Source organism: Saccopteryx leptura, chromosome 2 (genome assembly GCF_036850995.1).
Source record: "Saccopteryx leptura isolate mSacLep1 chromosome 2, mSacLep1_pri_phased_curated, whole genome shotgun sequence".
In the NCBI taxonomy this organism is placed as follows: Eukaryota; Metazoa; Chordata; class Mammalia; order Chiroptera; family Emballonuridae; genus Saccopteryx; species Saccopteryx leptura.
In genome coordinates this window covers 10,074,369-10,092,775 of record NC_089504.1, presented here as the reverse complement: position 1 = coordinate 10,092,775, position 18,407 = coordinate 10,074,369, and the positions used below count along the sequence as shown (strand labels likewise).

General features: G+C 41.2%; 1 protein-coding gene across 5 annotated transcripts in view; it reads right to left on the bottom strand.

Annotated features, from left to right (window-relative positions):
* The window catches only part of MAPKAP1 (MAPK associated protein 1), a 245,561-nt gene that overhangs the window by 93,344 nt on the left and 133,810 nt on the right, over positions 1 to 18,407 (bottom strand). For all 5 annotated transcript variants that reach the window (XM_066367171.1, XM_066367172.1, XM_066367173.1 and 2 more), the window contains 2 exons: positions 17,126 to 17,302; positions 4,532 to 4,641 (listed from right to left, as the gene is read on the bottom strand). In XM_066367171.1, coding sequence (XP_066223268.1) covers positions 4,532 to 4,641; positions 17,126 to 17,302 — 287 coding nt within the window. The remainder of the gene's footprint in view (positions 1 to 4,531; positions 4,642 to 17,125; positions 17,303 to 18,407) is intronic.

Sequence of the window (18,407 nt, the reverse complement as noted above, 5' to 3'; positions counted from 1 at the left end):
GTGAGAACTTTTCAAAAGGATCAGCAGATGAAGGCAAGAATGAATGGGTGTAAGAAAAAGTAAATGAGCTTCCGGTTCAACTTTTCAGCAGATGATAAAGAAAAGCACCTCCATTTCATGATGACAACAAATACTGAAATAAAGCAGCGTAGAAAATGGTTCTGATCGGAAAAATCCCACTTTGAAGCCTTTTCTCTTTGGTAGATCAAGAGACACCTACATAGTATATTTGTATCAATGTTAGAATTGACATCAGATGCCCTGACCAGTTGGCTCAATGGTACATAGTCAACCCAGCACAGGGAAGTCCTGGGTTTGATACCTGGTCAGAGCACACAGAAGTAGCCATCTGCTTCTCCTCCCCTCCCTCTCTCTTTCTCTCTCCCTCTCCCACAATGATGGCTTGGTTGATTTGAGAACACTGGCCCCGGGCACTAAGGATGGTTCCATAGAGCCTCAGGCACTAAAAATAGCTCCGTTGTGAACATGGCCCCAGAAGGGGGTTGATCCCAGTCAGGATGCATGCAGGAGTCTGCCTTGTATTACCCTACTCTAATTAAAAAAATAAAAAAATTAAAAGGATCTGCTTCAGCCTGACTTGTGGTGGCGCAGTGGATAAAGCGTCAACCTGGAAATACTGAGGTTGCCAGTTCAAAAAAAAAAAACCCTGGGCTTGCCTGGTCAAGGCACATATGGGAGTTGATGCTTCCTGCTCCTCCCCCACCCCTTCTCTATAATAAATAAATAAAATCTTAAAAAAAAAAAAAGGATCTGCTTCAGTTTCTCCAGTGTCACTGTCATACCCACAGCTTCAGCAGGCTGGTAAAAACATTTTTAAACAACAACAAAATACTAAAAAGCTCAGAAGGTCACTGATTGTGAGGATGAACTTGCCAAAAGGAGGACTTGATGAACTAAACCCTTTACCCACTAAATAAAAGGTCAGTATATTTTACTGGCTAAATCATGGCTACTTTTCATTATATCAAAAACACTCACCCAACTGTTAAAATTAGTAAAGAGATTTCAGCTAATTCTTCTAAAAACCAGAGTCTCCATTTATATTTTTCTTAAGCAGTGGGGACTGATTCTCTGCAAGTACAGGTAGATTGCAAATGTCAAGTAGGTCAGTAATAAAATGAAAAGCTGGAGAGAAACTTTAAGAAAGACATTTAAAAATGGGCTTAAAAAAATGGGCCTTAGCAGAGAACAGATTGGAACGCACTGTGAAAAGCTTACTACTATAGTTCAGGACATGAATATTAATAGAAAAAACCCTGCAGTGTTCATAAATAGTTATGACTTGATGAAATAATTACAAATAATACAAGTTGGAGTCTTAGAGCAGCTACAAGTGTTTATAATGATAATCTACCCAAAAAAAGCAAGGGTTTCCACTGACAAAGCTATTTACCAGAACAAAGAAGACTTCTTTTGCTCAAATACCACCTTCTGATTTTTTACATATGAAAATTGGGGAGTGCCAGAAGAAAGAGCAATAGAGTATTTAAACATTAGGGCAGTCATGAGGCCTACATCTTGATTTAATAACAAAGTAGTTCTCAATTTATTATTATTAAGTGGAGAGTTGTCAGTCTGGAAAAAAGATGAGGGAAGTTAAAGATTTGTGGGTAAGCAACAGAAGTTCACTGTTAGCCTATCAAAGGCTTTCTGAAATCTTGTTCAAATACAACTAACCTCTAATGAACAAATAGTGTGAGAACTCTCAATTCTACATGGCACATGTGTAATCTCAAGTCGTAATTCTCCCCTCTCATTGAAGTTCGAAAAATAGCAGAGACCAGTGCTTTTCTGAACTCAAACAGGTGAAAGGTGTCCAAAGAGAGGGCTGAGCCATCTCATTGTGTCCCTGGCATAGGGGTGCCCAGACCACCTTCTTACAAAGACTGAGAGACTTAGGAAGTACTGGATGAGTGTCTTTAACCTGGTATCACCTGCCACCTAGTTCGTGACTAAGCTCATGTGTCATAATGGGTAAGTAATAAGGATTTCATAGCTACTGTGTTTGCCTCTATGAAAAGAGGATTTTCCTCTTTTCATTAATCACCCTCCCAAACAGGTTCACTCCACAATACAAAGTTCAAAAATACCCTGCCTTGACCAAGCTAACCTGAAATAAACATCTTTGCCAAACTGAAGATCCTTTTATTTCATGAGAACAGACTTAATAAAGCAACAGAAAGGGCTTCTAGTTCTAAAAAGCTTTTGGATGAAGAAAATGGGATAGTAATTTATGTAAATGCATCAATCTCAATCAACTTCTCTAGTATGAAAAGGAATAAATAATGCAGATCACTGTTCTTCGGATAACGAGTCCGAACTCTTTGCCAAGGATATGGCAGAGACTCTGATGGAAATAGCAGGGATGTGCATACGAAGGTGAACACAAATAAATGTGTGTTTGATAAAAGTGGTTGCTAGGGACGGACAGAGATAAATAGGTATCCAGTGGGACAGAGATGGCTAGGGACAGAGGGAATGACACTGGTTCATCAGTATCCCAGGAAGTTCATGAAGGTTTCATGGTCTAAAAAAATCTGTGACAGCAGAATTGCTATTAAGAAGGTATAAAAAGTTAGTTCTACCACCTCTCAGACAAGTCAGAATAATGCTATCTTAGAAATACACCTATCAAAAAACACATTTTTTAGAAACAAGAGAAAAAATAAGGACCCTAAAAGAAGATGAATGTTTATTAAATATCTTTAAATATCTGAAGCTGTTTAAATGCTATTAGATTGGCACCTAGAATTCCACAAAATAGCTACTTTTCCCTAAGAAGGAGAAGGCATGCCTCTTCAATCATCCCCTAAATGCAAAAAGGTTTGACCCCCATGCAATAGATAAAAGTCACCCAAAAAATGAACAAAAGAGGTGTTTGGAAAAACCAGAACACCATTCATCCCAGCTAACGACTTGTTCATTATGAGTGATGATGGATAAAGACTTCTCATGCTGAGATGAAATCAAGATTTATATGCATTGTTTCCTCTCCCAACTTGTGGGAAGATCATCATCATTTAATTCTATCTCTGCGGCCAGTGATGGGCATCCAGAGAGCTGGTTATCAAACGGCGCAGTCAGCTGGCAAAAGCCGAAACGTGCAGTTGGCACATCTGGACAGAGCCGCCACAGCCGAGGGTGAACAATGACTCCTGGCAAGCGTCCAAATTGCTTGCAGACGCTAGCAGGTCTCATCTACAACCGCCCCTACCAGCATCTCTCTCTCTCTCTCTTTTTTATGAGAATCAGATTTTCATTGCTCCATTCAATTGCTCTCCTCTGCCATTTTTTACAGCTCTTATCGCTCCCCTGGAATATGGCCTTGAGACAGCTCATCCGTGTCCTTCACTGTGTTATCTCTTCTAACTTTTATTAAAACTTCAGCTTTTATCTGAAGATAGCTAATTAAATCTGGAACAGATTATATGCCTCCCCTTTTTAAAAAGAACACAAAACTACTTTCTTCAATCAGAACAATGTTGTTGTTTTTTTCCTTTCCAAAAGATGAAGCCAAAGGTGTTCAAGAAGTCTAATTTATTTACAAAGCTAAGATACCCAACACATTCAGATACAGGTTAATTGATATTAAAGTTGTCTGTGGTCTTTGAGCTATTTTTCAAAATAATTTTATTTCTCAATATTGGTAACATCTTTTTTCTCATATCCTTTATATATCACAAGTAATACCATAAGTTTATTTTCTATATAAAGTTGGGGGATGGGAAACTAGAGATTAACTGGTATTTCTGTGAATCAAGTGATTTAAAAAATTGTTTTACAGTTGCCCTCATTTGGTAAACTAAAAATTTTTTCTTTTATTTCCTACCCCAAACACTAACAGTGAAAATCTTCCCCCCTTGGGGGGTTAGGAGGAAAACCCCCGCCTCATAGACATAGACAACAGCGGTGATGACCGAGGAAAAGGGGGCGGGGGAGGTGGAAGAGGGTAAAGGGTTAACAGTGACGGACGGAGACTTGGCCTTGGGTAGTGAACACACAATATAACACACAGATGATGTGTCAGAGAACTGTACACCTGAAACCTGTATCAATTTATTAAATAATGTTATCTCAATAAATTCAATAAAAATGTTTTTTAAAAGTTCCCCCCATTGAAAATTATGAGACAACATGAAATTAAAAGCAATACTTCAAATTTAGAATTGATTCAGTTTTCAAGATAGCTTTGTATCAGCTAATAGCTCAAGTAGCTTTGTCTTGATCTATCACAAATTATTAATGACAAAGCTTCTATAATTGATATGAACACATCCTTCTCACATATGCCACTGACTCAGTCCCTTCCTTAGGCCCATGGGTAACTTAAAAATCACTTTTTTTTTTACTGCAGACCTGTTAACTAAGCTTTCCAGCAGGAATATCTGAAACATCTAGAAGCCCGACATCACACACCCGTACTCATTCACGCACATGCATGCATGCACACACCAACCACTTTTAACTAAGGGTTAAGCTTCTATCACCAGGGTATAATTTATTAGCATACCTGAAATTTTCTGGGACCCTTTTCTTCGCTTTACTGCCTTTAGCAAGATTTCTTTCATGGTGACCTTTGTGTTGTCCACCTGAATGAGGGAGAATCCATGAGCAGCATTTCTGTAGGAGAAGACAAATATTAAATTATACCAACATTCAACCAGAGGGATGTTATTGCAGCCTTCACTGTGTTTAAGAACATTTCAGTAAGTGTACATCAAAGTGCCAATTATTTAAAAATAGGTTAAATAAACCTACTTCTAATAAGAGACAGAGAAAGGAAAGCATTCTAGTATGAACAGTTCCAAGTGAAAGAGAGGTCAGAGTTATTGCAAGGTTTTTCTAATTTACCTCAAATTGAATCTAATTGGTCTGTGTGGGTCACTAGCACCAGCTCCCAAGCCAAATCCTGCAGCAAGGATTGACAAACGATAAACTTGGCTTATGTCAGTAGATGTCACTGCAGGCAGATACTACCGTCATATTAAAGCTCCTGGAGCCCTAGAGGAAAAATGTCATGTTGTGTGTGTTTGTGTGCATCAGGGGTGTGGGGGGCATATGACAGTCCAAAGCAATTTAGAATAAGGAAAAGGCTCTTCCTAATTGACCAGTAAAAGAAATACCTTATTTGTATATATTTTTTAAAATATATAACATATATATACTTCAGTGGAAATGTTTTAATCTACTTAGTCCTAAAAGGTCAAACAAATATTAGCTGAAGCATAAATAACTACAAACAAAAATATTAACATTACTTGTAAGCTTCTAGTCAATTAAACTTAAGGGGGGGTAGTGGTTTCACCTAGATACCCTAAAACAGAAGCTCATCACTGGTGAGGCGTGATTTCACTAAGACTGGTAATTGCAATAGCAAGTATCACAAATACTACTCCCCATGCTTGGGCACTGGAACAAAACGGGCCAGTTCCAACCAGCTCATGTAACAAATGGGACCCAAGTTTCCAACAATGGAACATGGGAATTGCCACAAGGAATTTGGTCGCATTCCCATTTTATATCCCCACAAGAATCTCAAAGGGGAACATGGCCAAAAAACATGGCAGAACTTCATATTGACAAGAAATCTGAAAGAAAAGCCAAGCCCCAAGCAAAGCCATGGAAAAGCTCCCCAATGGTAGGACAGGCTGGGAAGGGGCCTTAAACCTAGCTTGGACCCAACCAGGTGGCTGGCTTGCTGCAGGCGCTGGGGGCTGGTCTCCAAACCAAGGACCCAATCTGCTTCCCTAATGCAGAGATACCGCCACACCCCCTCCTCTCCACACAGCTTGCTGTTTAATCCTTGACATTCCATTTGTTAAAAAGCAAAGGCCGACGCTGGTCTAGCCAGCACGATCATCCATTTTAACTTGGTCAGGTTCTCGCTATCGAGCAGCAGGCCTGAGAACTGTCAGGCTAATTTTACTGAACACTCTGTTACTGAATCATGCCTGAGCCCTGGCCATTCTTTACCTCAGAAGCTGGACCCCATCCCAGAACAATCTTTAAAAGTTTATTTTACTGATCAAAGCAAAATAAGAAATAGCTCTTTTTTAAAAACTATATTTAGGGAGCGATGCAGTAAGTGATACTTTGGCAAGAGTACTGAAATGTAAAGTGCCTTGTGCATTTATAAACTTGGGGGTATTTGCTCTGGCGCTCGGCCAGCGCGTGTTTGGAACAAATGCCAATCATCCGCGCTCAGACGTGCTTTCCCCTCAGAAGTCAGTGTGCGCTCCATCTGTGACAATATGTTGGGCAATGGATGAGTAGGGCCTAAAAGGGAACACAAGTTCTCGGGTACTCACACACTAGCACTGGGCTAGATCTCACCAACTTCCACCCACCTGGGTTCCACCTGAACTAGTTTAGACTTGAGTCTGCGTATAAATTGCTTACATTCTCTCCTAATCTGCTGCTGGCTGATAGCATTATTTCAACCCTGTATGTTTATCTCTTTCTGCATAGGCAAACTAAAAGCGCAAAAGGAAGCCTTATGTTTGGACTAACGTCCATAAATTAAAAGTGTCCTTTCAGAAGATTTTGAACAGAGGAAAATCCCTAGTCTGTATTTTTCTGTCATTTCACCAAAACGTGCCTGGGTGACAAGGTTAAAGCAAGCAGAGGAAATCCCTGGCACTTATCATCCACAGGCATTACTGATAAATTGTGTGGTGGAGGAATAAAGGATTACCTTCTGTATTTTTTCATTACACTTTTCTTTTGTTACAGAATACATAAATCCATTGTGGCACAATGTAATATGTATCACCATGCTACACCTGCGGACGCTTCCGAGCGGCTGCCATGTCTGTGCAGTCAGGAATGATAAGTGAACCACCCGTGAATGTTAACGATAGTGATCATTCTGAGGTAACTCGGCTCTCCATCTTCCTTTACAGCCTCCGTGCTGAAGCCAGGGTAGCAAGGTTCACGGGAGGAAAATGAAAACAACGGCGCGGGAAGGGGCGCGCGCGGCGCTCGAATGTGCCTGCCCGGGTGTGCGCTATCTCACTCTGGGGCTCCATTCCGGTAAAAACATGCACATTACACGGAGAGCGAGGTTGTGACCCACGCGCTGCGCACGCAACCAGACCTAATGGAAGTCTCCCCAGGTCAGTCTCGCGCTCCACTCGCTCCTCTCCCTCCAGACCAACACCAACTTTGGATCTTGTTCCAAGTCTACAGCACTTAAGGGGGCAAAATGTTTCTAAAGCACAACATACAGGATGGAAGTGGTTCTCAGAATCCATCTAGGTGTAACTGTTAAGTTACGTTCCCATTTAATAAATGGATATGGAGACTTGCTACCATGATTTTCAGCCTGACTTCCAAACATTTGGAGTTTTATGCCTCATTTCTTCATAATCCAGGATTTTTTATAGGCTTTCTAAAAAGTCTATTGAAATACATCTTTTAAAAAAGCTGCTTTTATTTAGTGCCGAGCACTGGGTCTGAGAGGGGGAGACCATGACCTAGGGGAATGCTGGCGGCAGGTGGGGAGGGGCCGGCCCCGCTCCCTGCCTTGTGGCACTGCATTCTGGGGTCGCCGTGCCTGTGCTGGCGGTGACTAGCCCTCACACGGCCCACTGGATGGAGGAACAGACAGATGGGCTACAAATGCAGAGTCTCGACACAGAAACTGCTCCTCCTTCTGCTCCCCTTTTGGGTGGACGGCCTGCCTTCTGCCAGTACGGGGCACCCTGGGGGCCTGAGCGAAGCAGCTGCCCTGTCGCAGCTCCAGGGCTGCCTGTGCTGGTTGAAGACCTTCGAAGTGCCGCTCCAGGGAGCTGACCAAACTCTGCCAGGAGGGCCTCCTCCGTTCCCAGGACGGTCCTGTCAAGTCCCATCTAAAAAAGGTATGGGCATTTTAAAGAGACATGACTCATTTGAGGAACTCAGCTCTGTCCCAGTGCAAAGCCACTCAGCTACCAGAGGAAGTGTTTACACCAGCGTTCACCCAGCACAACAAGCATTTCTCTCTTAAGTAGTAAACTAGAAGCGGTGGGGCACCAAGGGCAAGTAGGGGCACAGGACTTCGTCTAAAAAGCTTGGATTCTGCTTACAGGCAAGAGCTGGAGCCAGAACCCAAGTGGGAAGGCAGCATATGGAGAAAAAAACACACGGGCTGGGAGTGAAACACTCTTTGGTTCAAATCCTGGTTCCACAGCGAACCAAAATGTTGCCTTAACATGTGGGAACCGCAGCTGCATCCACGAAATGAGGAGGGAACTTCCCTCCAGAACTGCCAGGGGGATGCCAAGCACCTGGTACTAAGGCTGGCAAACAGTAAGGGGAGTTAATACATGGTAGTTCTCTTATGTTTGCCTTGTCCCAAGCCACCACTCCAAGAGAAGAGGACCCATTCATCCCCTCTCCCCTGGTCCCTCAGCAGAGACTACTTACTTATTTGGGAGAATGAATCTGAACCTTCACAGCTTTTAATTGGTAACACAGGGCCGTTAACATGTGTCATCTACTTGGGCATGGTAGCAACATTCAGGGCACTGTCAGCAAGCACCCTCTGGCCCAGGCATCAAAGCTTCCCCCTATCCCACCTGAACTCAAATGAGAGCACTCTAGGCTCCATTTTCAAGGGTTTCCTTTCTAAGAGGGTAAACAAGACAAACAGCTACTCAGCTTAACTCACTGGCTTTGGATGGGGCCGAGGGAAGTCAAAAATCATGGTGGTGTTGCAGAGAAATTCAATGAAACTAATAGCTTTTTGATCTGAAAACTACAAGATATAATTCAACAATTATAACAATAATAACAGTAGCTACTATATTTTGAACACTTACTATGTGCCAGGTGCTATATCACACTTTAAAAACCTATATTAACTAATTTGATCCTAAAATAGGTACTATTGTTATATATACTTTATAGAAACTAGGCTGGAGGCATTAGGAAATTTACCTGTGGTCAATCATCTATTTTGGATTCAGAAATCAACATATGGTCCCCAACCCAAGTAGCACAGTGCAGTGGGAAAGAAAAAGCAAACAAAGAATTATAGTTCTGTGTAATAAGCACAAAGACGACAGTCAGTCAGAGCCAAAAGATGGGCTCTGACCCCGGTGGAAAGAGGTCGGGGGGTCAGAGAAGCTTCTTAGTGAAGATGTCTCAAAAGTCATCATTTAGCTCTGCCGCGTCTCAGAAAGATGGTGGTTATAGCAGGAGGCAGTGAAGCACAGTAAGCTATACAACAGCCTGCTTTGGAGGCCTAGCTCTGCCCTCTTGGCTAACTCCAGAGCTTGAGTTTGAAACCTCTTTATAGGCCAGAAGGGAGTTTTAAGGACTCAAGGGAAAAAGAAACTTCCAGAGAGCACACCCTCCAGTTTGGAATCACTGACCAATCTAGAGAGAAGTTCAACTTCCCTGTAACAAATTCAGTTTGATTACAAATGGCGCAACTCTGTACTAACCAAATAACTTACTAGGTCCCTTTTTAAAAGCCCTTGGAGAATGTCATGGTTTTATGGGCCAGTGTTGGTTTGTAGAAGTGGGGAAAGACTGCCAAGAATAGCACTCCATTCTCCAGTCCTGACCAGTTCATAACAATGATGAAGACACACTCCTCTAGTTCCCAACCTGTCCTGGTTCCAATTCTATGCATGTTCATTCCCTAGCACTTCAAGGTACAAAATGAAAATATATGAGCAAGAGAAAGCCGTGCAATAACCGTTGCATGCCTGCTTTAGAGCGAGCCCCTCGGGGATTACATTCTCCAGAAAGAGAGTTTACACTAGTGTGAATGCCACGTTTTGTTTCCCCTTGCACTGACAATTTTTTTTTAAAAGATCAAAGCATATTGTATGAGTATGCGATGTTTGACATTGGATAAAGTACTCTTTTTCAAAACAGACATTTTCCAAAAACATAACATGCTAGACTAATGGGCAGTGAGAAGCCAAAATGACTGCCCTCCGCCTTCTCCTTGTGTATCTTTGCCAGAGTCCTTGGGACTTGCCAAATCCGGTCATGCCTGCTTAGCCTGCTCGACTGATTGTGCCAGAAAAGAAAATAAGACACAGATGTATTTGAGCTCTTTGAGATGCCAGTAAGAGAGACAGCTAATGGCTTCATTTCGACCCTCCCCTTCCAGCTGGGCACAGGTGGGGGATAATGAGGTCCCTCTCCCTAATCAAACTCAATTATTTACTACTCTATATAACCACAAAGACATTCACATTCAATTCAGAATATAAAACACACCGTGGGCTACTTCCAACCACTGCCACTGGGTATTTATAACAAACTCAAGTGGCTAACAGTTTGCCTTGGCAGGAGTTTAAGTGCGTAAAGTTTTGCAAACTGTTTCTGTTCAAATATGTCCTGCTGAAATGGGGTCCCAGGCGGGGTTCCATAACTGTCAGGTCAGTGAACTGCATAACATCTGAGAAAGTATTCACCATGCAATGCAGACAGGATCTGGAAATCAAATGCTTCGTTCTATCGCAACCTTCTGAGAAGCATCACAGTTTTTTCAACAGCAAGACTGACATTGTATTAATAAACATTACAAGTCACTAGCCTGACATGTACATAGCAGCAGCTGACAGACTCCAACATAAGCTGAGGGGAGAACAGAGGAAATCAAAATGAGACATAGTAACTAAACGTGGCCAAAGAGGGTAGATCATGAAACAAATCACATTAGTGTCAGAAATGAGAGTCCTCAACTTTAAGATATATAGCAACTGGTCTAATTTTTGGACACCAAAGTAAGTTGATAACGATCTAAAATGTGGGCTTTTATTGGAGGAACAAAGTGAATCCTGGCACATTTTCAGCAGACATTCCAGTGAGCAAAACATACACATTTAGCTTGTCTGACCTTTAAATTCTTAGAAGTATGTAATTAATGCTTTCTATTTTTATTACTTGCTCCAATATTTATGCCACTTTAAAGAGACAAAGAAAAATCTTTTCTTTCCTCTAGACAGTAGCTGTTGCCAAAAAGGGAATCAAGTCAGATTTACAAATACAAAATTAAACAGGCTGCATATGTTACATTTCCATATACGAAGACAATCTGGACAATGAAAATGTTTGCTAATATAACAGAATGAATAGAAACAACACACAGTTGGTCCTCTAAGACATGAGCAAATAATAAATAACTAGGAAAATTAATACCCATGTTGTCAGGCCCGGTTACAATGAACACATGCATCTTCTCTTTTTTATCCCTTGTGCTATTTTAGCTGTGCCCCTTATCAAACTGGACGACCCTGGGTAAGTAACTAACTGCCTGTGACCTGCAGCTTCTACAGCTGCTCCTTGCCTATGATGAGGTTACATCCCTATAAACCCCTTGCAAGTTGAAAACATCTTAAGTCAAAAATGCTTTTAATACACCTAACCTACTGAACATCAGAACTCAGCCCACCTTAAACGTGCTCAGAACACAATATTAAAAAACAAAAAGCAAACACGCAGGCAACACAGGCCACTGTAAAGTATCAGTTGTTTGCCCTCAAGACCGTGTGCCCAACTGGGAGCTGAGGCTCGCTGCCGCTGCCCAGTATCATGAGAGGGTATCACACTGCCTATTACCAGCCTTTTGAAGTACGGATTCTGCTGAACGTGTATTGCTTTTACACCATCAAAAAGTCAAAAATCGCCCTAGCCTGACCAGGTGGTAGCGCAGTGGATAGGGCGTCGGACTGGGATGCAGAGGACCCAGGTTCGAGACCCAGGGGTTGCCAGCTTGAGCGCGGGCTCATCTGGCTTGAGTAAAAAGCTCACTAGCATGGACCCAAGGTCACTGGCTCGAGCAGGGGCTTACTCAGTCTGCTGAAGGCCCACAGTCATGGCACATATGAGAAAGTAATCAATGAACAACTACGGTGTCACAATGAAAAACTGATAATTGATGCTTCTTATCTCTCTCCCTTCCTGTCTGTCTGTCCCTATCTATCCCTCTATCTGACTCTCTCTCTGTCCCTGTAAAAAAATTAAAAATTAAAAAAAAGTCGCCCTGGCCGGTTGGCTCAGTGATAGAGCGTTGGCCTGGTGTGCAGGAGTCCCGGGTTCGATTCCCATCCAAGGCACACAGGAGAAACGCCCATCTGCTTCTCCACCCCTCCCCCTCTCCTTCCTCTCTGTCTCTCTCTTCCCCTCCCACAGCCAAGGCTCCATTGGAGCAAAGTTGGCCCGGGCGCTGAGGATGGCTCCATGGCCTCTGCCTCAGGCTCTAGAATGGCCCTGGTTGCAACAGAACATGCCTCAGATGGGCAGAGCATCGCCCCCTGGTGGGCATGCCAGGTGGATCCTGGTTGGGCACATGTGGGAGTCTGTCTGACTGCCTCCCCGTTTCCAACTTCAGAAAAATACAAAGTCAAAAATCCTTAAGCAGAACAATCATAAATTAGGGACCCTCTGTTTGTGTGTTAAAAAAATGAGTTGCTTATAAGAAATAAATGAAATAATAGCTACTAGGGACACTAAACTGTATTAGTGTGCAAAAATGCTCGTTTTCTTTTTCCTCCCCCTCCCTTCCCCCTCCTCCTTTTCCTCTCCCTCCTCCCCTTTCTCTTCCCTTTTCCCTTCCCCTTCCCCTCCCCCTCCTCCTCCTCCTCCTCCTCCTCTTCTTCTTCGTCCTCTCCAGACCACAAGGCAATATAACACAAGAGTAGGAGAGGCTTCAAACTAATGATATCCTTTCATAAAGGTCTGGTCACTTGGGGTATACTGTGGAGATCTAGTCATGAAGGCATAGTAAAACTACCAACCCTTTTGAAAAGCCTTCATACAGGAAAGAGCAATGAATCGAGGGCATGCTTCTTTAAGAAGCGCTTACACTTTCACCTTCTACAGAGCAAGAGAAGCCAAGGCAGTCTCTGGAGTCCTCTGGGCCACACTGCCCAAGGCAGCCCATCTTCTGGTACAAGACTGTCCACTGTCTGTATGCCCAGCGGCCCCTTTCCCAAACAGCAAAATCCTAACTGGATTCTATCTGCTCTGCAGTCTTGGTTGGAACAGTTCCTTTCCCATGTCCACCTGATATATTAAACATTTTAAGTAAAACATATATAGGAGGGCAGTTGAATTGCTCCTACTGACTTTCTGATTTAGGGGTATTCTGTCCATTTTATTGGTTTTGACTTTTCTTCCCTTAAAGTTCAGAGTAGCTAGCAAGCAGCAATTCAAGGACTCCTGTTTATATACACATTTGCTTTGTCCAAAATCAATCAAGAACAAAGGATATCTTAGAATCCACTTATTGATCTGGTAAAGGAGGCAGGTTTCATTAGTGGACTCCCAATTTGCATGTAGTTAGAGTAATCCATTCTCCTTTCCCAAACAGCTCTATTTTCAGGGGTCTCCTGGGTCCAAGGGCTCAGGAGGGGAAGGTCCATCTAGCCCTGACTCAGAAAGACCATCAAAAGGCATCCAGCTCCACATTCCTCCACAGAACATTTTTCCAATTAGGAATTTATTTAAATTAACTAGCACCTCTCTTTAAATGTAAATAATTATATAATATAAAAAGTCTTTACATGATCAAAGAGAAGTTTTAAATTTTATATGAAGAAACAGCTCTATGTCTAAATTCTCCTATAATAGACATGAATTAACTATGTAATAATAAAGAAAAGTTAGTCTGACCAGGTAGTGGTACAGTGGATAGAGTGTCAACCTCGGATGCTGAGGTCTCAGGTTAAAACCCCGAGGTCATGGGCTTGAACATGGGCTCATCCAGCTTGAGTGCAAGCTCACCAGCTTGAGTGCGGGGTTGTTGGCTTGAGTATGGAATTATTGACATGACCCCACGGTCGCTGGCTTGAAGCCCAAGGTCACTGGCTTGAGCAAGGGGTCACTGGCTTCGCTGGAGCCCTGCAGTCAAGGCATGTATGAGACACAATCAATGAACAACTAAAGTGACACAACTATAAGTTGATGCTTCTCATCTCTCTCCCTTCTTGTCTCTCAAAAAAAGAAAAAGGTCAAATTCTAATACACCTTAATGTGAATTATTTAAACTGATAAATCTCTGACAGAAGAAACAAAAAAATGCACCTATGTAATACTTCCTACACACCAGGGTCTGAGCTAATTTCCTTGTAGTAGCATTTCCTACCTGAGGTGCTCCAGAGTTAATAGAGGAATTCACAGGCTCTCTTAACATTCAGAATTTTAAAATTTTGCTTTTAGCTCAATAAAAATCATATATATACACTCACATACACACACATAAAATTTTCACTGAAAACCAAAATGTATAAATGCTGATATAGAGTTAACCCTTGAATAGCACAGTTTTGAACAGCAGGGTCAGTTTATATGCAGGGTTTTTTCCTTCAAAAAGTATATACAGTACTATAAATGTATTTTCTCTTATGTTTTCTTTTCTCTAGCTTGCTTTATTGTAAGAATACAGTGTATATTACACATACCATACAAAAGATGTGTCAATGGCCAGTTTACGTTATTGGTAAGGCTTTTGATCAACAGTAGGCTATCAGCAATTAAGTTTTGGGAGGGCCAAAATTATATGCAGATTTTTCATTGCACAGGGGAGGGGTCAGCACCCCTAATCCCTGCATTGTTCAGGAGTCAAACTGTAGGCACAGTGACATATACCAGTGATAGCCACAGAGAGAGATGTAGTCTACCCTCAGCCTTCCATGTTTCTCATCTCTACACAGCTGGAGGAACCCTGAGTCACCACTTAGGGAAGAAATACCCAGGAGTGCCACCTACCTCTCAACAGACAGGTATCAACAAGAAACACATTTACTAGACTAAGCCAGGATGGACAAATATGGCCCATGGCCATTTATTTATGTATTGTTTATGGCTACTTTCATGTTATTATGGCAAAGCTGAGTTACAGAGACTGTAAGGCACCTAAAATTTACCTGGTCCTTTATATAGAAAAGATTGCCAACCTGTGGGATTAAGTTAGTGAGATTTGGGGGTTGTGTGTTCCAGCAGTGATTTAAAGTCACTAATAGACTTAGTAAAGCCCAAATGACATCTCTGGGACACTTCTCCCAGGAAGGTATAGCCATTCCATTCCAATCCCACTCTATTGAAAATCACTGATATAAAAGCTATTGTTTTAAAAAGGACTTTCAGTTTAAAAGACTGCTATGGTCATTTGCTAACATTTATGTGCAAAAATTATGCTCTAACGAGAACAATTCTTTTATGTAATCACTTATCAATAGGTAATACAAATGCAAGTGGAAAATACTGAAATAGCACTATATACATTTTTTTAAAGTAAAAAGAAAAATCTTCTAATAACACCTTGTGATGCTCAGTCTGAAAAGAGGGCTCTGTGAATTCAATTGGTAGCACAGTAAATTGGTACACCTTTCAGAAGACTACATGTCGATACAAAGAGAGTTTGAAGATGTTTATCCTCTGACCAATAATCCTACTAACAGAAAATTATCCTAAAGAAGTTAATCAACAAATAAAATGAAGATAGACAAAGACTACCATAGAATCTCTTATTAAAAGCAAAACAAGAAAACAATCTAAACATTCTACGACAACCCTCCCTTGTACTACTGTACATTTTTCTGTTGGAGTGCTCATCACATTTGAATGATGTGTTTGACAACTGTCTCCCCACTAGAGTATAAGCTCCATGAGCAAAGGGGTTGTTTCCGTCCAGATCCTTGGCCCATAATAAATGTAGGGTATAGGAATTAAGAACAGATATTGAAATATTTATAATATAATGTTAAGTAAAAATAACATACACTGTATATATATGCCAGAATTGAAACTGTATAATTGTACAAAAATGAAAGTAGCTATTTTAAGATGGAGGAATCATTAGATAGCTTTTAAACTACTTTAAATATTCTTTAAAGTTGTGTTAGTATCTCTGAAAAGTAAAAAGAAGAAACACATTTGCTATTATACACACCAGACATGACTTCATGGTAGAAATCAAATAGCAATTATAAAAGCTTGAAGACTCACCCCCAGCCACTCATGTATTCATGTTTTGCTCAAGGGTAGAAAGACCCAAAATACTCATATACCATAGGTAGCATAATCCTATTTTTGGTAAAAATCTGAAACAAAGGCAATAAATTTAAAAAGACAGGTGGGAAAGTCCTCAAAGCAATCTTCTGGATAGTGAATTTGCTGGTTCCTGACAGCAGGGGGTGCCAAAGGGATCACTACTGTCCCCGGAGATGGCTGGAGGACTGTCGCCACCTTGGTTAGAGAACCTTGCACTGTGAGAGAACACTGCAGGTTTCCCCTAACAACGGGGACCCGTGGGTAACACTCAGACACTCTGTAGACTTGAATGGATAAGAATCATATTTTTATTTTCACTAATCTGATAATTAGCACTCCCTTGAATTTCAGTCAACAAATCACAGTAGTATTAGCAGTACTGGTGACTCGTCATGAACAGAGATCACAGACGTGATGACGGCACATTGCAGTTGGTGCTGTCTCCAACGGCACTTACACTCAATCACGCCTTTGAAACCAAATTTCAGGACTTACATTGGACCTGCCACTGGGTCTTATTATTCACTGTATTAATAAAGTCGTACATATTACCCAATCACGGATTTGTTTAATGATTTACAACTTTAAATATAACAGATTTCTTTGTTGTCCTGTGAATTTCATTTTCTGCATTTCCAAACACGTATCTGGAAGGGTTTTATGTGTTTTAGCAGACCGCCTAAGGCAGAGCAGGGTTAAAAACCTCTGCTCTAGCTAAAGGAAGGCAATGGAGAGAAAAAATTAAATAGGAGCTGAACAAAGTCAGAGACAAAAAGTATATTGTCACAAGAGCAAAATGGCTGTGATGCACATTTCCATTTAGTTTAGATTCCCTGAAGAGAATATTTGCTTCACATACTCCAAAGTGACCCAGTATGTCCAAAGCCTTGTTCAGTTTGCTACTACAAAGCAGTCTATATTTAACGCAGGTGCAGAGGCATGAAATACCATGAGAATGTTGTCCCCAACACCTCTCTGGAAGTAATCATTAACATGTGGACTCTCCAGATACCAAATATTCATCTGATGAACAAAACCAAACTCAAATCCAAAATTACCCAGAATGCAGAGCTGAGATACTAAGATAAGCAACAGAGTCAATACTCACATTCGAACAAAGAGTGACTCTTTGGATGTCAGACCAGGAGATGAATACTTTTCAACCAGGGCCAAAGTACTGAAGCCAAACTTATGAATGGGCTCATTGGAATCCAAGGGGGGGAAATCTGTGTCAACCTCCCCGTCATCCTCAGCAATATGCAGGCAGTAGGCACTGACATTGTCACTGAAAGAAAAACCAAAAAGATGAGTGAACATTAAGGTAAGAAAGGAACACAGCTGCCAGAGGCAAGCAAACTTGGGACACTGCTGTTCTTTACCCCAATGCCTGCAGTACAGTTAGATCCCCACACCCGACTTTATTGATAAGGAGAAAACACATGGCAGTGAAAAGAGAAGGGGAAACGATGTGAAACAAGAGCCTTTATACTACTCTATTCCTCCGACAAATATTTACTGAGCACCTGTTAGAGATAAGACAGAAAACCCCTTAGATCAAAGATGAAATTTAGTATCATCCCTTAAAGGAAGCTTACTAAATACAGCAGAGGGGAAAAGTAAGCACTATATTAGCTATGTCATAAAAGAGATATACAAAACTATAAAGGAGAAAAAATTAGGGGAGAATCAGTGGACTTTGATTTATGGTCAGGATTAGGACAGTATCTGCTCTAGCTCAGGAGAAGTACGCAAGGTAACAAAGACAATCAATACATTTTTCCTTTCTCTGGAGAAAATCAGCCTCACTTGGCAGGATCTGATCTCAAACACCAAGGATACTTAACAAACTAAAGCAAATGACCTGATTATTCCTGATCAGCTACTTATGGACTTTTCTCATTTCCCTAGAATGTCTAGTCAGTAATCCCAGATTCTAACCTCACCTAGTTTGGAATCAACACACAGCTCCTTATCTTTTGGGGAAGTAAGAAGTCAATTTGCTGGAAAAGGGGGGGGGGACTATATCAACATAAAGACAATTTAAAACTGAAATCAACTTAAAATACGTTAGATACCCTGCTCCAAAGCTGAATGTTGAAACTGCCAATCTAGTATTCAGAAGCATAAAACTCACAGTTCACAAAGTGCTGGAATTCTAAATTCTGCAGCTTAAATTTGGGGTTTTAATTATATGATTGATGCTTAAATTAATTATTTGCAAAGTGTATGCTAATTGTTTAATTGGTTGTTTGATCTATATAGATCATTTTTTGAATTAAATGAGTTGATTTACAAAGTTTATTGATTGGATGTGACAATGAATTATTTCACTGACTACCTGATTTGCAATTTTCCCAATTAATTCACAGATCTTTTGCTGCAATTCTGCT